Source organism: Cryptomeria japonica, chromosome 2 (genome assembly GCF_030272615.1).
Source record: "Cryptomeria japonica chromosome 2, Sugi_1.0, whole genome shotgun sequence".
Taxonomy (NCBI): Eukaryota; Viridiplantae; Streptophyta; class Pinopsida; order Cupressales; family Cupressaceae; genus Cryptomeria; species Cryptomeria japonica.
The window spans coordinates 674101713-674128685 of NC_081406.1; the positions used below are offsets into that span (position 1 = coordinate 674101713).

The following is a 26973-nucleotide window of genomic DNA, read 5'->3' on the forward strand; positions in this document are numbered from 1 at the left end:
GAGTCTTTGTGCCCATTGCTTCTCTTTCCTAGAGTTAAGATTGTCATGTTGATTTCCTCTTCTTGGTGTGATGGTTTTATGTTGTTTTATAATTTGTATGATGTTAATTGTCAGGTGTGGTTCTTCTAGCCAATGTTATTGTTGTTGTTTTAGATCCACAAGTTGTATGTACTGTCCAGCCTTCTTGGCCTTTCTTGGCCCCATTAGAACTCTTAATCAGGATATCAAAATATATAAATAGATTTAAATTTAATATAATATTAAAATTGCATTTTTTTTGATATGTAAATTGAGGGTCAAATGGGGTCCTCGTTTGTGAAAAATGATAAGTAAATACATTTGAAGTGTTAGAATATATTAATGTTATATTATTTTAACATTACATCAATGCAATAAATATCTCTATAATAATAATAATCACACATTAGTATTAACATAAAGTAGTGGGCTGGGTGGTTATATGGTATTGTGGTTTCCTCTTTCAAACCAATTATTCTCTTGTATATATTGATTGCCTCTCCATAATGAAATTGCTCTTTGCTTCTCTAACATTCAATATGGTATAAGAGCACATCAATCTTGCTCTTGTGTTGTTTTGAAGAAGAGAGAAGTACATGTGACTGTGTGTGGAAGAAATGACGTAGAAAAGCATCCAAAATCCTTGCTGCTGAGTACGAGAGCATTGATTACAATGAGGTTGAAAGAAGGCTATTTAGACACTAGAAGAAAGTACATGAAAACAACATGTGAGGGAATATTATATGGATTTCTAGCATTGTCACAATAGGAAATTCAAACCTATAATTATGGAAGAAGAATTATGAATTGTGAGTTCAAAATTGTGAAAAAGTGTCCACAATAAGGAATACTTTGAATTCTAGGCAAATTTTTGTCATGAGAAAAGGACCACATGGGATTCATTACCAAGATTTGCTTTGTTGTGCATGAAGCCTCTATGATTTTGACATTGCTACTGTTGCATACAGAGAAAAAACATGTCATAGAATGTTAAAACAACATCTTTTGGCATGAGGAGAGGCCTAGGCATGAATAAGGTGCATTATTTATATTTTTTCCCACTTTCGTTAAGTTGCAATGCAGATATAATGTTGAACAAGGAAGCATTGCATTATGTTGAGAATAATAATATTTTTTTTATATAGAAGGCAAAAGCTTGAACATATATTAGTAAAATAGGTATCATTTACAAGCATAAGAAAGTATTTGTTGCGAAAAAACAACTGGAAAAGGTAACCCAATATAAAGGTAATCTAAAATATCTAACATTTTACTTCTTTTCATCCTAAAGTTGTTAATGAAAAAGTGCATATTAATATGATTTAAATAAAGTAAACTATATTAATTTGATTTATTGCACTTAGAATATCAATCTTTTTGGAGCAAAATATTCAAAATAAATATAAACCATGACTTTTTTATGTTTTGTAACAACAATTGCAACATTTGATGTAAATGGTGATTTTTATTCTGATTTATGGGTAATGGCATCGTGTTGAATTATTGCATCCAATGCCTAAAAAAGTGACAACAACGACGTTTGTGGCATTGACCCTATAAATTGTTTGAAAGATATAAGGGCGAGCATTTTATTTTTGGAGAGGAGGACCCCCACATTCTAGAAAATCTAATGGTTAAAAAATAATGCTTTCTAAGCTTGAATTTGGTTGAAGATAATGGATGAATACAAAACTTAGAATCAAATTCTCCATTACAGTGTCAACTTCATTGCTTGCAAATGTAAAATGGTGAAAAGTTGGAGCACTGTTTTAGAAAAGTTGTGGAGATCAAGTCATCATTGCAAGCATGGGGGGAAATTGTGTTAGATGACTCTCTTGTACCCATTGTCTTGTGAGCATTGCCTGCTAGTTTTAGTGTGTTTATCACGTCTTAATGCAGTTCATAGAAAGCCATCTTTTGACAAGTTGGTGAATTTGGTTTAACAAGAAGAGGCACAACAAGCAACATGGGAATGTTGATTCCACATGTGATTCTAGTGAAGAACATTTTTTTATATGGTGTAGAGACTTAGTCATCCACTTTTGAAAATCCTATTTGGCATGTTGATTTTGGTGCATCTAGACATATGACACGATAGTAAGAGTGGTTCTACAATCGCACCCCATCAACTTCATATGGGCACATTTTTCTCGAGTATAATACATCCTATATGATGTGTAGGGTATTAGAGATATTTCTTTCCTACCCAACACTCATAACTGTTTACTTACAAAGGTTCTATATCTTCCCCTTATCAATAAGTCAATTGCTAGAGCACAACTTCAAGGTTGAGTTTGATTGACATAATCATGAGAAAATTTGTCTCATTTGAGACGAGTTGGAATTGGAAAGTTGTTGCTTGTGCCTTAGGTGTTGAAAAAAATATGTTAATTGGTTGATGTCACTCATCAAGACAAGGCCCTTATAGTAAAAAACCAATTTGTTAACTATTTTTTGGTATCGAAGATTAGTAATCTCAATTTGGGCTACCTTTTTGCATTGAGTAAAAGCGCATTGTGTAAGGACTTCCCTTCATGAAGAAAATATAATTTCCTTACTTTGATTGTGTTGTTGAGAAGCAACAATGGGCTCCTTTTCTTGTTGTAGTAACACGAGGCTATGGTCCCTTGGATTTGATACACACTGATCTATTCAGACACATGAAGAAGAGACTTTATTTCCAATGGATTAATTTCCACCTCTATCTCTACCTTGGTTCTTATCCCTTGTGCACCAAAGAGGCTCTATGTGGTATTTTACCACAATGGATGAGCAAAGATTGATGTAGTTATAGATAAATTTGCATTTGGGCTAAAGATGGGAAGCAAGTCTCAAGAAGAAGTAAACTTGGCTGTTATGTGCATAGCTATTTAAAATTCCAAATGAGAAATGGTGAAGCAAGCTCTTGAGTTACCACCTTGGAAAGATGCCATAAATGCAAAATATCAGGCATTATTGAGGAACACCAATTGGAAACTTGTTGATCTTTCAAGGAAGAAAGCTATTGGATGCAAATGAGGCTTCACAATCAAATACAAGGCTGATATTAGCCTTGGTAAGATCAAAGTTTGCCTGGTGGCTAAGGGCTATGCTGAAAGAGAAGGATCCAAATGGTTTTGGCAATGGTAGCACAATTTTGTTGGCAAACTCATTAAATGGATGTGAATAGTTTTTTTTTTCAATAGAGATCTCAAAGAGGTCTGTATGACTCCAGTTGAGGTGTATATTGCACCTAAAAAACAACAAAAATTGTGTAGAGTTGTGAAATTCCTCTATGGTCTAATTTAGGATTGTTGAGCCTTGCATATCAAGATCCATGCACATCTCTTTCAAAATGGATTCACTGGGAATTCATATGATTCCAATCTCCTCCTTCAAATAGCAAGGGATAAAAATTGTGATTTTAATTGTATATGTTGATGATCTTGTCATCACAAGGAATTCTTCATAGATGATTGCAGCAACAAAGATTGATGTCAAATGATTGTGTGACATGACAAATCTTGAAAGAAATCATTACAATGGAGATCTGAAAAAAGTCTTAATGACTTAACTTGAGGTGTATATTGCACCTGAAAAACAACAAAAAGTGTGTAAATTATGAAATCCTTCTATGGTCTAATGTAGGATTGTTGATCTTGGTATATCAAGATCTATGCACATATCTTTCAGCATGGGTTCACTAGGAATTCATTTGATCCCTATCTCTACCTCAAATAGCAAGTGATGGAGATTGTGATTTTAATTTTATATGTTGATTATTATGTCATTCGGAGGAGTTCTTAATAGACAATTGCAGCTACAAAGATTTATGTCAAATGATTGTTCAACATGACAAATCTTGAGCTCTTGCATTGTGTCTTGGACTTGAAATGAGGTAAACAAAAAATTAGATTTTTTTTATCTTTAGATGAAATACTTAGGAGGCAAAATTGCAACTTTCTACGATCTATCACCTCAAGTGAATTCTACTATTTATCGTCAATTTATTTGGAGTCTCATTTACTTCACTTACACTAAGCCATATATTAGCTAAGTTTTTACTATTTATCGTCAATTGATTGGGAGTCTCGTCTTCTTTTGAGGTTTATGTAGGAAGCAAAGGTTTCAGATTAGAAAGCAACAAGACGTGTATTAAGATACATTGATGGCACAATGGAGTATGGCTTGGTATACAAATAGATTGAATATTTTTCTTTGCAAGCATACATGGATGTAGACTATGTGGGTTCCTTGAATAATAGGAAGTCTACTTAGTTTTTTTCTTTTTCTTTTTGTGGTTTGGTTTAATTTCATTGGGGGCCATGATACATGGATATGGACCATGTAGGTTTCTTGGATGATAGGATGTCTATTTCAGTTTTTATTATCTTTTTCAGATTTTGTTTAATATCATGGGGGAGCAGAAAGCAATCCATTTTGATGTTATTGAGTGAAACTGTTTGTGAATTTTATTTTACTTTCTGACAAGCTTGGTGTTCTTGAGACACATCCTACAGTTCTGTTCTGCGATAATCAGTGTGTGCTAGTTCTTGTTTACAATAGCATTTTTCATGGATACACTACACATCGAGGCTTAGTGCCGCTACATCTGCAAACATGTCCAACAACAAAATATTCAACTGCTATATTGTTCCATTCAAGAGTAACATGTTGACACCTTAACTAAATATCTTGCAGCAATGAAGTTCAAAGCTTCTCATACTTTTTGATTTGTTCTCTCGAGAAAATGATGTAATAAAGGGGGGTGGTTGAATGTAATAATATTATATCAGTGTAATAGTACATCATCTTATAAATATGTTAATAATAATAATCACACAATATATTAACGTAAAGTAGCTGGTTAGGTGGTTAACCAGTTTCCTCTTTCAAACTGATTAGTCTCTTGTATATATTGATTGCCTTTCCATGATGAAATTGTTCATTGCTTCTTTGAGATTCAATTTGAAGAATTTGTAAAACTTGGAGATAAAAGAAAGTGAAGAAACTCAGCTAATACCATGTATGCAAAAACTTGGCATTATAGGACAAAACATTGATATCTAGGGGGGCATTCCCACAAAGAACAAAAAATTGTCACATAGAAGATTGAAATACTCATCCCTAACAAAAAGAAGCTATACATGGACAATCAACAAGAAAAAAAGGCTCCATTAACTACTCATATTGAGGGGACTTGATTTGCTGGCAAATCATCTCTCAAACCCACCTAGGCCCTAGGCTCAAGTAATGTCCTTTTCTTAGCATTAATAATGCCTTATCTAGATTATTTACGAAGGTTGAAGAGACTAGATTCTTCCAAGGTTCCATCTCAGAAGATAACATGCAAGTGTCAATATATTGCAATATATCTTGATAAAATATGGCAAACTTTGGTTTTCTCGTTTGAGATGGTTTGAATTTTTCTTTGTAACTCCCTCACCTCTGTTGTTGGCGTAGGGGCAAGTTTGGCACCTTCTTCATGAACTCCATCTTTGAATTCACAAAAAGAAAAATAATTCCTTCACTCAAACAATATAGTTTTTATTCGAAAGATTTTTGTAACATGAATGTGTTTTGATTCACCTCTACTAGGACAACACAAAATGGAGCAGTGAGTAAGGTAAACCTTTTCTTGAATTAGAAGGGGAAGCTCTCTTATAAAAGTACAAACAAACTTAAAATAGATGCCCATGCTTTTGGTTTCGGGTGGGGGCACAAGGCTTTTCAATGCTTTTACACAAAATGGGAGATTATTAAGTCATTTATCTTAAAGCAAACAACCAAAATGGCTAATATGCACTCACACTTTCTAGAAAAAAGTAGAGATTAAGAGTTTGAGTACAATAGACTGACTGAATTGGAATAAACACACAAGGTGTAATGAATTGAATACAAAGATTTGTATGCAAAGCTATGAAAGTCCAGCTTAATAGCTATTGCAATATAAAGACTGCAATAATGATCAAACAATTTTCAAGTCACTGAATCACAATATCATAATAACATATAAGTGAGTTGGAACAACAATGTCAATTGCAATTAGGCATAAAAATTACCATTCTATTAATCTAAGTGCTAAAAAAACTTATTTAGTTCTTACATTGACTTTGCATGGTAAATAAATTAAAAACAATTGTGCTCTTAAGCTATGAATAGTTTGCTTCCATATCATGCAAACTCAATACAAAGTTGTCTTTAAATACATAAACTAAAATTAGAAATATTCAAATAGATTTCTAATAAGAAATTATATGTGATGTTGCCATCCAAATTCTAATACAAAGGAAGATTTCGTTGGTGCAATTAAGAGATGATATTTAGGGCCACCTACGTGGACAATTAGCTTTGAAGAAAAGATGACTAGTATCAGACATGGGATAATAAGGAAGACAACAAATTCATATGTCTTCTTCGATTTCAATGATCAGAAGTCAAACAGTGAAGTAATTATGCTCAAACCGATTACAGATGAAGACAAGAACAAATACAATGGTGACTTAGGAAACAGTAATTAATCCACGATTCAGGGACAGCAATGATGGAACAGCATTTCCTAAGATACTATGACCAAGTAGCTTATGTGGTTAATGCCTAGACAATGCAGCGACTCATTACAAACATCAAAAGCATATGCAACGTAGGAAGAAAATAGTGCATGTGACAAATATTATCGGCCATCTGAATTATATCAAAAGATATATAATAATATAAAAATTCTAAAGGTTAATGTATAAATTAAGGACTTCATAAAGGACGTTTTGATACAGACATTACAGATCATAAACTTTAATATAATCATGGGCAAAGGAGGAGCTGTCGCTTCATGCTTGCCTTGGACTATGGTCAAATTGCGGAATCATTAAATATTTGGATGTATCAAATATATGGAGGTTTATTTCTGCTAAGGTGGCACATGAATCTTTCCCTTGAATGCTTTTAATTTCATATTAATCTGTTAATATCGACTAAGGCCAGAATAAAAGCAAATCGTAGAGTTGGTGATGCATTTGTTGATGATCGAAGGGAAAGCAATTATTACGTCTTAAATTCTTAATACATAAATATTATAAGACTCCTAAGGTAGCGACTATGTAAAATAAATTAATACACATTGATTAACTATTACAAAGCCAGCTATTAATGAGGCAGCGATTGAGCATTACAAAGGGAGGACAGCGATCCATATTTAAGAAGAGTTGTGTCTTTTGGAAAGGGATTGTCTTCATTCCAAGCGGATGTCTCCCTTCAAATAAAAAAATAAAGATATAAATGCATGAAGGAACAGAAAGAAGAAGGGGCATTGAACATTCCCGCAAAACAAAGGATTCTAATCACACTCGAGGTCAGACTAACATTTGTCTCTCATATGCGAATACTCTTGTGATTACATTGATATTAAACTGAGATAGCGACTATCTTTATACCGCATACATTCGTTCATTTATAAATATACATTTCCAACCACTCTATGGTATTTGCATTAAAGAAGCATTGTTTTGTAGTTATATCAGACAATCTTCCTTCATTTCTTAGTTCGATATACATATCAGATTTCTTACTTGGAGCAGAATTGCAGAATCTATAATAAAATCAGATCTTGTCATCATAAGATCATTTGGCAGTAATACTGATTGAATTTCCCGATTCCTTTACCAAGCCATACAATTCTTTAGAGATCACTTAATTCATTTGCAATATTAGACACTTAATCATTAAAATTAAGGCGAACTTAAGTTAGTACAACAAGGGACATTACAAGTGGTATCAGAGCATCTTTCCTACCATCCTGTGAAATATAGTAAATGCAAACCTATAAAAGAAGGGGAAACGACATGAGTGAACAATTGAGCAATGAGATAAGGGCCTTCATAGAGAAAGCCGCCAAAACCACCCAAGCCGTCCTAGAACAAGATGAGAAAACCAACCAATGCTTCCTCCAAACCATGCAAAACATAAGTAATAACCATTCTAGATCCAACCAAGTCAAGGGGAGGGACATACATTCCAACCATTCTGAGAATCATAATGATAACATCTCCCCAAGAAGATCCAACCCTAGGCCAACAAGACCCTCTTTCTGACCTAGAGAGGACCAGGGGGAAGAGGGAGAAGAAGCAAACACCCGACCTGTGGATAATATGGATGAAATCCTAGAAGCATATTCTAGACTTGACCCTGAATTAAAGGGAAACATGTCTTTTAGAGATTATTGTGATTGCAAAATGAAGGCCATCCCCAATGTGAAAAGAGAAAGACAATCTGACAAGGATCTTAAAGAAAGAATAAGTAAAATAACTCTCCCTAGCTTTGATGGATCCGGAAAATTTTCAGCACGTTCATGGGTCCAAAAGCTAGACACTTACCTATCACTAAGTCCCATGATAGAGGAAAATGCAATTAAATTTGCAGTGTTGCACTTGACAGGAACTGCCCACGAATGGTGGCACCATGGTCTTATCACCCAAGGTCATCAATACATAACCACTTATAATGAATTTACACAAAAGCTCATCAAAAGATCTGACCAAAAGCATCCACAGTGGTATTTCAAAGAATTAACTCAACTTAAACAAGAGACAATAGAGGAGTTTGCCACCACCATCATGGTATCAAAAATATTTCAAGAGAGACTCACCTCTTTGTGGAAGGATTAAAGGAATCAATTAGAAGCATAGTAAGTGCCATGGAACCGATAAACTTGGAAGAAGCCATTCAAAGGCCCTAAAATTTGACACTCCATTAAAAGAAAAATCCAAAAACCTTGCACCTAAGTATTCTCATAAAGAGGACGGGCATGAGGGAATATTTCTTTCTCAAGGTACTTGAGGAGAACTTAGAAAGAAAAGTCTATGCTTCAAATGTAAAGATCCATGGAAAAGCATGGGCATGTTTATACTAAAGGACATCAAGAGGAAAAGTTGTGTTACAAGTGTAAAGACCCCTGGGAGGAGGGGCATGCTTGCAGCTGAAGCAATCATAAGAATAAAAACTTGTACTACAAATGCAAAGAAAATTGGGAGCCAGGACATAAGTGTGAGAGAAAAGGTGAAGCCTATTATATTGAAGTTATATCCAATAAAGGAACGAATAGGGAGGAAGGGCAAAACCCTTGCAAGAAAATAAGATACGATGAAGGAAGTCTTAAATCTCTTCAACCGAAAGAGGACGAGACAGTAAACAAATGGAGATTTGTGGAAGAACAAATTTAGTGATCATAAGCCCATACACCCCAAGATCTACAAAATCTAATTAGCTCCAACAGCAATGAGTAGGGGAGGAAGAGAGAAAACTTTTCTTAAAATTACACAACAATGAAATGTATAGGTAATCCATGATGAATTTATTGAGCAAACTGCCATGATAGTAATCTAAGGAAGTAGAAGGAGGGAGAATAGTGATGAGGTCCTCCTCTAGGTAGACCACCTCATGGTAGTTGACCGATGGTCCCATGAGGCCAAGGGGGTGTAAGACAGAGTCCACTACTCTTGGACTTAGAGGGGATGGACATGCAGGACACCCTATTGTATCTTTCCAAACTCTACCATAATTGATTATTAACAAGGTGATAAGGATGGCATTGTTTCCTTCTAATTTGATATGTTTGCTACTTAATTGAAAAAGTGCAATTTTGAGTTATTGAACTGATTTCATGTTCTAATATGTCATTGACATTGCACTTTTTCTGTTTTAACTCCCTTTTTGTTCTGATTTGAAGTTGACTTTTTCACTCAAGCACATTTTCATGTTTGAAATTTCATTAAGTGTCATGTTCTTCTAATTTGAAGTTGACTTGCTATAGTCCTTAAGTGTGCCTTTTGACATATTGGAATGGTTTTCACGCTCAAAAGCACTCATTTTGATTTGTAAAGCTATTATTCTACTTGAAATTCTCTTAATGTGGCATTTCTTTGCACAGACATGCATATTGGCATCCAAGAGATGTTTTTCATTGATTTTGTCATTGAAATTCATTGTTCTTCCTCCTAGGCATGCACCACATCACTTATGCATCGTTTCCTATCTTGTAAGTATGAAAAGTTTTTATTCTTTGTCAAGCCATATTTCGGAAACCATAATGACAATTTCTCCACCTTGGAATGTTGTTATTATCCCCTTATTGCCAAAGTTCTATCTTTAGCTTACTTGATGCATTGTATAACTTATTTCCTTATGCAAAGGTGTTAGCTATAAACAACAACACCATTGACAACCATTTGGATCAAGGACTCAAATATGACGTATCAAGGAGAAGCTGTAAGATCATTGCTTGAAACAAGACACAAGATGAAAAACATGGTTTGGGTGCAACATAAAAATCAAGCATAACACACATAATATGGCTATTGAAGTACATGTATTCAGTTAAGGCTAATAATACCTTTATTGTTCCATGAACAATAAATGGGTGAATAGTTAGGGCAAGAACAAGCTTGAACAAGAGGGAGAGGATCTACTTGGAGAAGAGATGAGAGATTCTCCCATTCGTCTAGAAGATCGTTGACCTTTGTAGAGAAGGATAGTTGTACTCTTTTAAGTGTTTGCCAAAAAATCAACCACATGGTTACATTCCTTATAACCGTAAATAAAAATGATTTCTCCAAAACCTCTTACAAAATAATATTATTGAAAGGATGCTATTAAGATTCCAATCTTTCATAGATCCCTTAGACAAGTAGGAGATGATCACTCGAAAATCCCCTTTAACAATCATTCTTTTGTGCCATGAGGAAGAAGCCAATTTAATTCTCTTTAGGAAACATTCACATTCACTTTATTGTTGATTTGGTTCCGTGAAAGAAAGAACGACTTCAAAGGAAAGAACTCTAGAGCGAATCACAAGACTTGTCCAACCAACTTTGGGTTTTCTTTAGCTACACCATCAAAATTCAGATTTAAGAAATCTTTAGTAGGAGGATTCTAGAAAGCAACTGAAAGCTTGATTTGATTATTGATTGCTACATTAACAAGGAAATATTTTAGTGTCTTTAAATTTAATATATTTATAATATTTAGATTAATTGTTTTTTTATTGGTTAGTCTCATGAAGTTTTAGTGTGGCACAACCTGTTTGATGCTACATACAAGGGATTTTGTCCTCCACGTTAATGTTAATAGTCAATCTCCAAGCACAACAACCCAACAAAGGCATGAGGGTTGTGGGCTTTACGATCCAATGAAGATTTGAGGCTTGGTGGCTACAATAACACTACCACATTTTAGGCATTGCATTGTGCCCTTAATGGTTTAGATTTTAATTTTAATTACATATAAATTTTAATATTTTACAATTTGATATAATATTTTTAAATTTCAATATTATTGAATAAAATATAATTATATTTAAATTTTTAATATTTTAAAAGTCAGTATATTCAAAATGTTAAATTTTGACTTATAGATTATTAGTAAAGTTTGTAATTTTGAAGTATAAATAATGTTATTTGAAAAAATATTAATACATGCTATCAATATATTTGTATTTGAAGTCATAATAAAAACTATTAAAAATCAACATTTCTTAAATTCTAATTGTAATGTATGAAAACGCTATTTCTTCTAAGTGATTGGAAATTTGAATGGTGTGATTGTTGTTTGTTAGTATTCTGAATGTAATTAAAAAAAAATTGTCACGTGTCATGTTTATTGATGTGATCGTTAATATTTTAAATCTATCATTGTAAATATTCAATGTTATTATTTGTCTTCTAAAATATGCAGATTGTAACTCCACGACACCCTAAAATTAAATGCTGTAGGATGGAAACATATTGATAATAATGTGAAATGTTGCTTGTGCAGTTCTCCGTTTATTGGGAATTTAATAAGGGTAGTGGGCCACCTACCTAACAGTTTTAGGTGGTTGTGGAGGCGGTGTTATTGCATGCAATGTCGTGATTTTAGAGATCAGAACTGCTCCAGTGAAAGATAAAGCTTCTTTGATTGTATGAAAGATGAAATCTATACAGAAGAAATAGGTTATCAAAGGGGAGATGTCTAGACTCAGGGAATATTTTGTGTTTTTCTCTTCCAATATGCCCAAGGCCAGAATAGGTGGGCCAACATGATGTGGAACATCGAACAACTTATAGAAACTGAAAGAGAAACAACATGTGGATGATGCATTAAATGATATGTATTATTCAAGTACCATTACATTCAATATAGACAGGAGTCCACATTTTTAAAAAGACAATTCTTTTGAGTGTAACAGGATGCATCATATTTATTGATGGATGGTCAGATTTTTTGATTAATGCTAATGTTCTTGAAGGTGATTGACACAATGAACAACAAGAAAATCTGTTAGTATATTTTTATGATATTAGAGGAAGTCATTCTTGAAAGGGGATACACATTGTGGTTCAATTGTTTATTAATAGTGCTGCAAATCGTGTGGGAGTTGGGAAGCTGTTTATAGAGAGGTACCCACAAATCTATTGGACCCTATGTTCAACCCATTGTCCGGATTTGGGCTTTTATGGATTGGCCAAATTCCCAAGGGTGCATGAAGCAATTCATAGAGAATGCAAATTTATAAGCAATAACCACCCCACATTGAGTAGCTATAAGCAGCATTCATGTAATGAGTTGTTGAGGTCATGTTGAATAATGTTTACCCCATTTTATATCACTTTGAAAGGCATGGTTGAAGAGAAAAACAACTTTAATGTTTACTATTTGTTCCACTGATTGGGCAAATTCTTCTTCTTAAAGGTGCTAAATGAAAGAACATCGAGCAGGTTATTCTATGCAATTCTTACAAAATGCAATAAATGTTTTAAATGTGTACTGTACTGATTAGTTGTTGAAGCGCTTTGCAAATTTGATGATGGCATCCCTTGTCTTAGTATGCTTTATGAAAGCATGGATCATTTTAAGGAAACCATTCAAAAAACATTCAATAATGTCGAAGCAGACTATATTGAGATTAGAGATGCAATTGATATTAGATGAAATTTGTTGCACAACCCCATGGATGTGCACTGTGCAGAGTAGTTGTTGAGTTGCTTTGCATATTTGATGGTGACATCCCCTGTCTCAGTATACTTTATGAAAGCCTGGGTCGTTTTAAGGAAATCATTCAAAAAGCACTGAATAACATGGACGCAGGCTATATTGAGATTAGGGATACAGTTGATATTAAATAAAAATTGATGTACAACCCTATGCATGTGCAACTTGCCATTTGGAGATTAAACTTTTTCATACATATAGATATAGTGATAGCAAAGGGAAGGGTTGTGGTAGCTTAAACTATTTCATCTAAAGTGTTCTATTTCGGTTAGCCTTTCTATTATTTGCAACTTGCTATTTGGAGCTTAAACTATTTCAAATAGATAAACAAAGTGATAGAGGTAAATTATTAACCAGATTTGTTGTAAAATAATAAGCAATTTCACATGATTCTCTACCTTCTTGTCTTTTGTTCCGGATGGGATTAATTTGAACCCTTGAATCTTAGAATGCAAAGTTTGATCACTGTTCCATATTCAGCAAGAAAGTTTATGTTTATATTATTTGAATTCCAGCTCAGTGAGGACCCTTTCTTGATAAGAACCCTTGGAAGTTCCGTGATAGGAATCTGCATGCTAGGAACTGTTAGGTCTTTCTATAGCAGATCCTTGTTTGAATTTTAGGAATGGTTAAAATAGCTATGTTAGACTTGGTGCTTTGTGGTTGCCTTGGATTAAAACATTTAAGGCCAGATTTAGCCTACCAAGTTGTTGAAGGCCTTGTTGAACTTCAAAAGGAAGCATTGTAAGCACTGTATAATTGGACTAACTCTTCGAGTAAATTTGCTTAACCAATCCCAAAACACAAATGTGAGAATTTGAGCTGATATAAGTTTTGTCTGGAAAGCATAAAAAAATATATGTTTATGATACAAAGTGTATGAAATATCTACAAGGAAGCCCGGTTCATTTCAAGTGGTTTCATTACCACGATTAGTTGGTAATTGTTATTGACAAGAAACAAACATGTGTTCACTATTTGAATGAGATTGTGGCACGAGTCAATATTTTTAGATCTCTATTATTTACTCAGCTAGATGCTATTTAGCGTGGTCTTTGAGGTAAAGAACATTGGTTATATCCAAGCTGTGAAAAAGTGGCGTCTTCTAGATGTTCCTTTGTTAGACAATATTGTTCATTTTTTTCTAAAATACTTCATTTTTGAAAAGGATTTGCAAACGTGTTAGATGTGTGTGAACAGATTTGTTATATATATATTTTTTGTATGTTTCATGTTTAATCGGTTAAGTGATCAAATTGAGTAGACTTGACTGTAGGATACATGGAAGGTGATAAAATCCTGTTGTGTCTGCATCCTAGTTCAATCACAAAAAAGAAAGTGTGGAATTTGCAGCAGTGCCATCAATGTTGTAACAATAACTGGTCCAATGTTGGTTAAAATTGAACAGTATGGCAGATGCTCTTAATGATGATAAACACAGCCACAAAATGAAAGTTATACACTTTATACTTAATGTTTTCCATTTCACTTGTTTCTGTTTGGATAATTGGTTTCAGTTTACTAAACGATTGACGTGCCAAGGTGATACTGGTCAGGGTGGTTTGCAAGGGATGCAAATGTTCTTCGTCGTGTTGGTCATGTCCTACTACAGTTACCAATGGTTGACTTAAGACGACCAAGGCGTATATTAATTGCCGATGACTGTTTTGAGCTTTCAAGTACCCCAAAAGAGAAGATTGTTGATGTTGTTGTTAGATCTATTCAAGATCTTCCTGGGCGTAAGTAAAAAATAAGATTGTTTCAGTGCGTCATGGACATAATTATCTACTTTAACCTGTTATGAATAATTTGTTGACATGCAGAAGAAATATTCTTGGAAGATGCTTGGCTTTTGTTGACTTTTTTTCTTTTCTTTGCCTATTATATGTGTGTTAATGTGGCAGGCCAAGTTGTGAATCATGTGAACCTGGGGCAATATATCACATCCAAAGTTCCGAGTCTCAAGATTTTTAGAAATGAAGAAAGCAGGAATGGAGAAGGGAAATCAGCCTTGAAGGATCTAAGCAATGCATTTGAGTTACTTCAAAGGTAAAGATAATTTGGAGATTTCAATTCTTGTTTTGAAGAAGGATGCTTTAATATTTTTATATGGTACCTTGCATACCCAATATGCCATGGAACGCTGCTTTTGTAATTTCTATATTTGTATAGCAGCCATTGGACTTGAGCAAGATCTGTCATCATTTCTACCCCACAAGTTACAATCAATGAGATAATATTTCCACAGTGTATTCTAATGAATTTGAAAGCTTCTGGATTATAACTGTATAGGAGTTTTTTGTACCAATATTTTGGACCACACTTGGTGATCCATCATCAGGATGAGGAGGGGACAATATCAAGTGGGTTTATTAAACATAATTTAAAGAGCTGTAAAAGAAAATATCAAGATAACTATAGAAGACCTTAACTATTTAATTTTCTTGGAACAACTTTTGTAAATAATTCAATTGACATCCATGTATTTTCATCTCTATATTGTTTGGGTCCACTATTGCATAAAGTCCTCTAATAAACATTTTGTTTTTAAGTCAGGTCACTAACACCACCTTTATATGTGGACCAACTTATTAGAACTATTATAATTTGATACTTGAGACCCCCATATATTTGTTTATATTGTATTCAAATTCAAATCCTTGAAGCCGTTTGAAGTTCAAGAAACTGTGACTGCTTATCAGATCTGATGAGAAAACTATTTTTTTGGAATAGCAGGTTCACTTGAGCAAAAAATAATCACACCATTGCGAAGAGCGCAACATTGTACGCGAAATCAAAAAATTGCATTGAAAAATACTTTCATTGAATTTCAGTATATACAAATTTCAACTTCAAAACTTAGAGCAACATTAATACCATTATTGCATCTCACATTATCATCAAAACAAATATCAAGAGATAAGCATATTCACACATCAACACAAGAGAAGACCAGATTTATGTGGAAACCTAGAAGGGAAAAACCATGTTGAGAAAAGCTGCTTGGATTTACTGCACAAATCCAACCTCACAGAATAATAAATAATTTACAATGAGTTTGTAGGTGCCAATTCACATGAGTTTCAAGTTATAAGATAGAGACACCAATCCCCAAACTGATTTTCTTGCACCAACCTACAGGAGACACCAATCCTCTAATCCAAAGAGCTGAGCACCAACTCAGATTATTAGGCACCAATCTCAAATACAAATTAGATGAAGGAAATACAAAACATATGTCATGCAAACCTTTTAAACTTAATCTTCATCATTTGTCTGAACTGATCTAATTCAAAACATTCTTATAGTGTATATAAGATATGCATCTTAGCTCTCACACTCTTGACAACAACTACACATTGGAATGGAACTGATCGGCATTATATATGCATTCCAATATTATTTATATATTTATTTTAGCCTAGGTTCTAATTTCAAAGTTCACAAGTCGGCCAAGGATAAATTCTTTCAATCAACCAATGTAAAACATGTAGTCAGCTCGGTCCTAACATCAACATGTTATTGTAGGAGTAAGACCATGTTTTCATCAATGACAACACCATATTCAACAAATTGATAAAAAAAGAACACCAAGAGAACCCCCCTTTTCACTCAATCAAGAATCCGCCACAACAAAAATTAATTTGACACTTTATATGAAGTGTGCTTACAATATTGAAGTTGTTTTCCAGAACTCTACAATGTCAAAAAAGGACTCAAATATTGAAAGTACAATATGATCTCAAAATGAGAACCTCCAAATAGCACTGGTTTATATTGCTCAAAAGTATATCCACTTTCAAAACTAGAATCATCTCAATCCGAGGTCTTATGTGAAAGTTATAGATGTATGAAGTTCAAGAAACTGTGACCACCTATCAGATCTGATGATAAACTATTTTTATGGAAAAGCAAGCTCACTTGAGCAAAAAATAATCACACCAGTGTAAAGAGAGCAACATTGTATGCCAAATCAAAAAAATGCATTGAAAAATACTTTGTCATGTCCCCACCATGATAACCATACTCGCACAATATCAAATAATAGAAAATTGTTTTTTTTCAAGGCTTCACAATTTTCTGAAACTCTTAATCGAACCCCAACATCAATCTGGCCCTATGAATGATAGATACACAGCAATTGAGGCCTTATAATTGTTATCTTATTATCCACTAAGGTAGCGACCTCATTATTATTAATGCTGTAGTAATTTCAATTTTGATTGTGACACCCGAAGGAATTCATCAGCTACCTAACGTAACATTGATACATAAATACATATCAATGATAATGGTTAGGAGTATATTTTATTGACGTATTAAGGAAGTGCAATTATACTAGCCGCAGGTCTTTGTTAAAATGGCATGACTGTAGGGAAGGATTTAATAAAGTAAATAACACTTAATAATTTAGTCACAGGCGGCGATCAAATAGATCTTTAGATTAGTTAAGGAGTGTGAGGGACACCACTCTTGAGGGAAGGGTGATCGCCTAAAGAGGTACAATTCTTCAGCAACAAAAGAAGGATACTTAAGGAGGGGCGTTGTTGGAAGACGGGGGCTTTAAAGAAAATCTGAAAGGCATTACAGATTCAGGCGATAGATACATCATTGATCAGCACAAACACAATCAAATCGAATAACAAGAAGAATTAATTCCATGAAATTGAGAGCAGCAATCAAAGCAGAAGCAAATACCAGTTCCAGAATTTGGATTATAGCAGATCTCTAAGTATCTCAGATTATTGTTGTCAAAATTAATATTCTGTGGTATATCTATTGCATTTATATCCTTGTTAATCATAATAATTAGATAAATATGTGTATACATGTGGATCATTGCATAATAGAGAATGCTTAAGTATATGTTTATATGAGAGAATATATGAGATGCATACTTGTTTGAAATCCATCTCAGAGGAAAGGGCCTGAGGTGTAAGCAAAAGGGGTTTGAGAGGGCTAAGTAAGTAGGCCATCCTAGAGTTGACCATGATTGGCTCCTAGGACCAAAGAGCACTTACGTAGAAAAGCCCAGGAACCCACTTATGACCTCTGCCCAACTCCGCAAGATGGCACTTGTCTGTAGGGAGATGAGACATTGATGGGGAAAGTAGGTACAAGCCGCTAAGCAAGCAAGAGGGCTGTGGTAGACATCCACTCTTGGGCTTAGTGTAGAAATGGCTTTAGGCGGACTCATCATGTCTCTTCCGCCAAACCTTAATATGCTTGATATATATATATATGTATGTATGTATATGTTGTTTATGTTATGATTGCAGGATTCAAATCCAAGATCGCATTGTTAAAGGGATATTTATTAGGTAAGATGTAACCCTAACCCTAATTTGTTGCAATTGTGATTCTAGGGCAAATTAGGAAGTGGAAATTACACTTTCATTGAATTTAGCAAAATTGTCACCAAATTTAGAGGTTCTGAAGATAGAAGCTTTGTCAATTTGTTTAGAACATTGCTACGTTTAGTTGAGGGCCACTAGAGTTTGGAGGAATTGTCAACAAGACAACTAAAAGTGGCGGATCAGGCCACGTAGGCTGATGTATAAAAGGTACAGCATAGTTTTTAATTAAAAAAAACAAGTTTTAATGGTAAAAAAATAGAAGTTGTTGTGGGTGGCCAAGCCACACCCCACACCCCTTACAAGGCAAGGGTCTTCAGCCCAATTGAATTGGTGCAGCCTAAGCTTTAGGTGCAGTGCCCAAGCCTTAGGTTCCTTGTGTATCATGCAAGTACCTTGTGTTTCTTTATTTGATATTTTCTTAATTATAAAAGAATAAAACTAATACAATTTTAAAAATTGTTATTTAAATTTTTATAATAATAATATTTTTTTTGATTGGTTAATTCGGCATACGGGAGTCTTACCGAAATTTCAAAGGGATAAAAAGCATGACTATCAACAAGGGTGCGACAATGCAAGTACAACTTTCGAATCTATTGTCTCCCTAATACTTGCAATCAGAAATAGATTTTGCCCTACTTATGGGACCCTATAAACATGATGCTAAACACCAAAATAGGCAGCAATAGTAAGATTCTGCTCTACGTTTTGTGTGGGCATAATGTCCCCTATTGGGATTACCTTAGAATTTGCCCTAGAATCACAATTTCAATAGAGTAAGTGATGAATTAGTGTTAGGGTTTATCGTTAACAAGTAAAACATCTCTTTCAAACCAGATGAGCCTTGATTGAAAACCACAAGATTCATTGTTAAGACTATTAGATGCTTGGTATAACAAATCTGAAATGGATCATTTAGAGGTCTAATCTTGATTGTGTATTTGCTGCCCACACATGTCTGATTTGGATATTATTTTCTTTATGGATTGCTGTAATTGCTGGAAGCCGATGATGTTCTTCTCCAAAATGATCGCTTGATTTCCCACACTCATTTTGTGCCCCCTTTGATGCCAATACCGATTTGCCTCGTATACCTCTTCAAATGTAATGAAGAGTCATGTCTTATTCAATATGCACAATTGTTCCCAAGGTTGTGACCTTTCACATTGTCCCGTGCCTCTTCCAATGGTTGCTAACTTGTTACTTTGCTTTAGTTATTCTCCTTAACAAATTGTTGATTACATGTTGTTACTTTGCTTTAGTTATTCTCCTTAACAAATTGTTGATTACATGACAAGTATTACCAACATTGAAGTCTACTTGCCTTCCTTTGCTCGATCCTTTCCTCCTAGGAAGATGTTTATTAATAGTATGTTGATTAATGAATCGAATGTTTGGCTGGCCGTTACTCATAAAATTGTGAAGTCTTACAATTTTTTGGATTGATTTAATAGAATAGCAATGATTAATGTGCTATAGCCGGGGTCATGAAAGTGGGAGTGAAGTTGCATGTTAAACATAATCTCATTTTCTTCCTTTTCCTTTGCAACATTATCTAATTTTCCTTTGATCTCTTTGTGCACCTTGTCTCTTCTAAACAAAGGGTTTTTCAGTCCATCGTTTTGTTATCAACCTGGTAAAGGGCAATGATGAGTCTTGTCAAAAGGGCATCTTGACACATCTTAGGTGGCTTGATCTTTCACCCTATCTATATGTACTCGTCTCTCAACCAGATTCAAAGAGGGGTTAGTATGCTTGGAGGATCATTAATGACCATGTTGTAGGAGTGAATTGTTCTAGAGTTCATCTTGACACTGTGTGCTTTTATTGGACATTAAATGTCCCTGTGCACTTTGGACTTGCCTTTGGGAGATCTATGGAGACCCTATATCTCTCCATTTCCAGAGGATCTTTTAGCAGATTGTGTTATTTCCCTTGCACATGTAGATTGCATACCCTATGATTATGGCACTTTTGAGATGCTTGAGTATATCACAAATCTTTTATGTCGTGATGGATCCAAGTCTTGTATCTCAGATGTCACTCCTCATATTGAGACACTATCTCAGTCTTCATCATCTTTTGTTGTTCCTAATCAGATTGTTATTGGGTCATGCATAGTTCCTATTGATTCAGTTCAATAGGTTGATTGTTCCCTTCCAATTTCAGCTTTGTGGGATAACTTCTTGCTAGATATTGCAAGGCTATTTGTTATGTCACACATTGTAGACATTGGGGACATATTCGAGGATCTTCACTTACCCTTTGATGGTAGTTTGAGCATTTCTGTCATCCCATTTTCAATGCCTTCAAAGGTTGTGCATCAGGTATCTTCATAGTTATTTGGATTTGTTTCAATTGATTTGGCACATCATTATTTAGACATGTGGATGGTTGAATAGTCTTCCATGGCAGACATCCTGAGATTATTCCTTCCATCTCCTTTCATGGCTTTGCTTCAGGCTTGGCCAGTGGATTTTTTTCTTCCTAAGGGGAGACATCTGGTTCGCCACCCTTGGATCATCTTTAACTTTTGTCCTCGAGCCTTAATCTTTGGCATTGGAGCTTCTCTCTTATGGGGGTGGATCCATCATCTCACCTTTTCTCTCCTATGGGGGAATTTTGATCTTACTTTTGTGAAGGAAGTTGTCATTGGGGGGTTTATCTGGCCCTTCCTTTTTAGCTGTTCATGTTTCTTTTCATGCATTGCATCTCTTGCTTTTGGAGAGGGGTTTTTTCCCATGTGGTTTTTCTCCTTTTCTTCGCTTTGTGAGACTTCATCGGTTTGTACATGGGTACCTAATCAGGCCTTTAGTTGCGGGGACCCATTTTTGCATTCATGCATTTAGAGGTGTTTTTACTTCACCCTAAGTTTGACTTAAGGAGGGGTGTTAGAGCATTTTAACAACTAGCTATGCTTTTTTTTCTTAATTTCACTTAGTTGTGCTTCTAATTGCTTAAGCTCTCTAAGTTGTTCATCTAGTTTCGCTAGAGTTGTTATTTTTTTAGCTCCTCGTGGTTGTTCTAAATTTAGCTTAGGGCATCTTTGTGCTTTCTTTATAAGCACCTCATTGTGCAATTATAATTCATTCTATAATATTTGCTTTTGAGGAATATGGCATCTTTTTCTTGCTACTCTCGTTTGTGGAAGGTGTTCTAGTTTTCTGTTTTATCTTGTAGACTTGTGTTGCAAAGTTCAACACATATGCTCGTGTGAGTATTAGGGTAGGAATAAAAATGAATTTTGTTGTTCACATCACAACAGTAGTTGGATGCATTGTAAAATAATATCACTTGACAGAAATGTAAAATTGTAGTGCAAACGGTGATGAAAATAATATTGTGACACATTTAAAAATTGTTTTTTTTTTCCCTTTGTTTTTCATTTTTGTGGCTGACATGCCGTGATTTAGGGCCTTTTTAAGGTTATATGGAAGAAAATATGGGCAGGAAGTCTCCTGCTTTTCATGATGTCTCCATACCCATTTCTGGTACACATCTCCCTGCAAATCTCCCGGCAACACTGATAAAAACACTTTTTTGCAGGAAACAATAAAAAAATAGTAAGGAACCTAATCTTACTTGAAATAATGCAGCTGTACCAAGTCATACTAATATGGGTTTAAAAAGAATGGCAAATTGCCTCACCTGAACCAGAATCAGGCAACTTAGATTTAAGCTATAGGATACACAGTTAATCTGCTAAACATAATCTCTGCAAGACAAAATTTGCTCATTCAATGTCTTACAGTATGAAATTCAACATCCACAGGGATTCTTTAGAGCCCACAATAATTTTCTCTATAACGCATGCACTTTCGATGTAGTACCAAAATCTAATGCTTACATTTGGTAAAGCTTGTGGGTGATGATCTTTTTTGGCGTTTGGTACAATTTTTAAATGATGCCAAGAGAGGCCTGAGTAGCAAGTAGCATTGGAAGCTTTCAGCCACTTGTTTGGGCATATCTGCCATCCAATTACAGTTGACCATTTGTATAATGTATCATAAGAGGTATTATGTAACGTGGGGGAGTTTAAAGTAGCGGTATATGTGTGCATTTGACTATACTTATTGTCTAAAACATAGAATGCAGTGCATTCTTCGTATGGTCCATCTTAGGTTAACAAGGTTCCAATTTTTTTTCCCTTAGTGTGCATCCAATGTTACTTTCAGGAACAAGGCACCAGATATTGTCAATGTACAGAAGCACAAGAATGTCAGATGTGAATTGTACATTTAGCATATATTGTGCTCCTGTAGGAAGGAATCCAGAGTTTCAGAATAGGTAAATGGCTGTGCTTTGAGTTTTATTATGGTACATAATAATTTTCTCTGTAGGTAGTATTTGCTGTAATTTATCCAAGTGAAACATAAAACATAGATTCTTAGCAAAATAAATTTGTTTTGTGCCTAATAATTTATGGAATCTGGTCATGCTATTTTAACTATTATCATATTCATAACGTTTTATCTTCTATGCAATTTTAATGTGCTTTGGAAACACAGATATGAATTCAAAATGAATCATGAAGAGTGGGTTAGTACAGTCAAACCTCATTTGGGATATGAAATATCGGTACGGGTGCGTGCAGCTCTAGAGAGTACTGAAGAAAAAATTCAGTCTTGCCTTAAAGCCAGGAATGAAATGCGAGAAGCTCTCTGCAATCTTTTGAAGGTACTTATTTCTCAAAGTATTCACATGTGAGTAATTTGATTTACTGGAAATTTTAAAGCTCTGAAGTTGGTACCAATGTTTCTGAGATAGTTGGATGGGGATATGGTAGCACAAATTTTGAGGATGGTGGAAGATTACCTAACCTTTGGGGGATATTTGGGAATGATAATTTTTTTATGTATTTTATAATGATTGCAGGGTGGGCATGAAGGGGGTATAGTGTTAATATTATATTTATTTATACATTTTCAACTTTATAGTCAAATAACTAACTATCATTAAACATTCTGAGTAGCTGAGATTCAAATAATAATAACATGTATGACATTGAACAAAGAAACATTCAACATCCAACACTGGGTATTAAAAAATGAAATACAAAATTGAAAACCAGTCAAATTTCAATATGAAATTATACAATGAATGTTTGATTGTGATATTATTGATGATCCTGAAATGTTTTCTTTTTTTTAATTTTATAAAATATAGAATTTTGTTTTTAAAACATCTATTGACATAGGGTTGTTAGGATGTATCCAGTACCTCCCCAGCAGATGGGGCACATATGGATATCCTTAGGTAAACTCCGAAGAGGTAAAATGTCTAAGGGACCTGGTAAAACCCCAAAATTTCCCGGGGTCTTCATAGAAGATCTACAAAAAGGACCTCAAAAATCTCAAAATGACCCTAGGATGTGAGGAAAGATTCTAAAAGGAGGTGGTGGGAGGACATCTTCTCAGCATCTCCAAAATGTCCAGGACAGCCTCAAGGGAGGGGGATATGTCTTCATGGTACACTGGTTAGTACTTGAACTTTGTGCAAATTGATAGTGTTCCGAGTTCCTGTTTTGTTGGTAGAACCATTTATGTTAAATACTTAGTTGCGTTGTAAAAATCTGTTAAAAAGGATTTAGTATTTATGTTTTTGCAAACCAAGAACCATCTGAGAGTGTTGAGAATTACTCTAGGGGAATAATGCTATATAGGATCTGTTTTAGGAATTAATAGAACAATTTAACAATTTATAGTTTTTTATAGATAAATTTGAGAAGGTGAGTTCTAAGTGTTTTGTTTAGGCTGGATTCATCTATGGAGGAACACTCTTGATAGAAGGATGAGATGCACTAAAAAACATACAAATATCCTAGCTTTGCAGAAGATGCTTTTAAAAAATAATGACAATAAAATTCCCATCCCATGTAACGCAATAAATAATACCTTAAACCTTTCTGTTGTCTTGCTTTGTATATATGACTTTTTTCACCGAACAACATTCTTTTGTGGAACTTTCTATTTTTGGATCACAATTCAATCAATGGTTGTTGTACCAGGAATCCTTGCCTGTTTTTCCTGTTAAATGTTACAGACAAAGGCTCATTAAAGATACATCTACACAGGTTAGCAGAAGCTTATTGCATCCCGTTTCCTGGTTCAGTATGGCATTAACCATGAATAGTTTTTCATGCATTTATCGATATGTCGCCAGAGCTATTTTTGGTAGTGAAGATCACAAAGATAGCTCCCAATGGAAGACACAGGATCCAGTCTTGGATGTAGTCGGATACATGCTCTATAGGAGATCCATAGAGTTTTGATCCAAGGCTTTTTCTGTTGTGCCCCTATCTTGTGGATTGATGCTAATCTTTTAACCATATTTTCCTATTTGACTTATTTTATTCTCTTAAAATTCTAACAATTAATCTTTATTTGTTATTATATTCTTTTGACAGTCTAACTGACTTTGATTTAGAGATAGGAATATTCATTTGATTTCTTCTGTTGTGATTAGGTGCCTCGAATATAATTCTTATCATACGAGGTTCACTCAGTATTTTCTGACAAAGTTCATTATAGTTTTCTTCTAATTGTTTAAAACTAAAGATAAAAACTTATTCATTTGGTTTCATTTTCAGAGCATGATTAAGTAATATATAATCTATATATAGTTATTGCATTTGTGCCACTATGGAGACAATAATATTCATTTGATATCTTCTGTTGTGAATGGTGCTTGGATTAGGAGTCTTGAAATATGAGGTTCATGCAATCCTTTTTGACAAAGTTTGTTATAGTTTTCTTCACATTATTTACAATCTAAGTTGCCGATTCTGGTATGAGATACATGGTGCAGGCACAGTGGTATGACAATTCTTTTTCCTTGGGTGCGTCTAGGACTACAGAGAGAGAGAGAGAGAGAGAGAGAGAGAGAGAGAGAGAGAGAGAGAGAGAGAGAGAGAGAGAGAGATTCAAAATTATAAATAATAAGGAAAGTGATACTCATTAATCCATAATTGCTAATAAATAGAATTTTTAAATATTTAATAATATCATATTCATAATTTACAATATTTTAAATTCCCAACTTTTATAGATAAAGAATTATCATTCTAATTTTAAACCCCTATTTAGTAGGTGAACTAGTAACCCCAATTTAATTTCCTAACACTATAAAAAAAATTAAATAACATTTAAACTTTAGACTTAAAAATGATATACTCCTACATTAGTAATTTAGGTTTTTAACAAACAATTTCTAATCTATAGGATGGTTAAATTAGTTAAGGAATTGATTCGTAATTTACAATATCTTAAATTCCCAACTTTTATAGATAAAGAATTATCATTCTAATTTTAAACCCCTATTTAGTAGGTGAACTAGTAACCCCAATTTAATTTCCTAACAATTTAAAAAAAATTAAATAACATTTAAATTTTAGACTTTATAATGATATACTCTAACATTAGTAATTTAGGTTTTTAACAAACAATTTCTAACCTATAGGATGGTTAAATTAGTTAAGGAATTGAAATTGTTTTCCCTAAACCCTAATCTCCTCTTGACTTATTGATCCCCCTTTCTGTTTATGCATTCTCCTTTTTTTTGCTCGAGTTCAGGAGGTTGATGGGGTAGCATGGCAGCCAAGAGAGGAGGAGTGGTTCACCGAGGTTTGTGAGGGGCATCCCACCCTTCCATGGTGACGAATTTTCTTGTCTTTTCCTTCATATGGGTATATATGTTTCATTCAAAGTTGCAAAGCCAAACACCAGTGGACTTGGCGGGTACCCTTGGGTTCGCCCATTGGACTGCCTCAGCACTCGGGCGGTACCCTAGGCAGACCCGGGGCCACACCTGGATCTGTGTCGAACCTGCACCTGTTTTCGGCCCCTGCCTCAAGTACTCAGTAACATAGTTTACAATGAAAACTCAAAACTTATTCTTTTGGTATCGTTTTCATAGCATGTTTAAATATTATATAATCTATGTTACAGTTTATGCATGTATGCTCTATTTTTTTAATATTTCAAATGTTTATTGTGCAATTTATTGTCACTTTTCTATTATGTTCAATTAATATTCAGTTAAGATTTGGTGAAATGTTGACTACATTTGAATTTGAGATATCGAATTATACACTTTAAGGAAAAGGCATACTGAAGCGTTCTTTTTAGGCATTGTCAACTTGTTCCACGATAAATCAAAACTGTACCGTTTGCTTGTGCCCTAAGTGTTGCAGTTTATATGATCCAATTTTCTTTTGTTTACAGTTTTAGGAATTTTAAAATCACATGGAATTACTCTTACATCTTAAGGTGATGACTAATATTCATTTTGCAGGATGATGGAATATTGGTAATTCCCACAGTCCCAATCTTACCTCCCAACCTCAGGTCAAAGAAAAGACAATTGGAGGAGTTTTATTCAAGGGCGTTCTCAGTTTTGAGCATTTCTGGCATGTCTGGGTGCTGTCAGGTAAAATTCTAATGAAGAATAAACTGAACACATTCAGAACACATGCAGAAAATATCTGTATGCTAGCCTTAAGTAATTAATATTATATTTTATGAATCAGTTATTGTGTATTGGAGGTTTCATTTAATTTCAATATGCCAATGTCAAAGACTTAATTGAACTACAAAATGCT

The 26973-nt window shown here is 34.3% G+C and overlaps 1 protein-coding gene across 3 annotated transcripts in view; it reads left to right on the forward strand.

Annotated features, from left to right (window-relative positions):
- LOC131060607 (outer envelope protein 64, chloroplastic) overlaps window positions 1–26973 on the forward strand; it is a 134554-nt gene that overhangs the window by 51526 nt on the left and 56055 nt on the right. For all 3 annotated transcript variants that reach the window (XR_009110398.2, XM_057993908.2, XM_057993907.2), the window contains exons 5-8: window positions 14574–14756; window positions 14922–15066; window positions 22883–23051; window positions 26667–26801. Coding sequence is in view for 2 of the 3 variants with exons in the window: in XM_057993908.2 (XP_057849891.1) it covers window positions 14574–14756; window positions 14922–15066; window positions 22883–23051; window positions 26667–26801 (632 nt within the window). In the remaining variant the exon portion in view is untranslated. The remainder of the gene's footprint in view (window positions 1–14573; window positions 14757–14921; window positions 15067–22882; window positions 23052–26666; window positions 26802–26973) is intronic.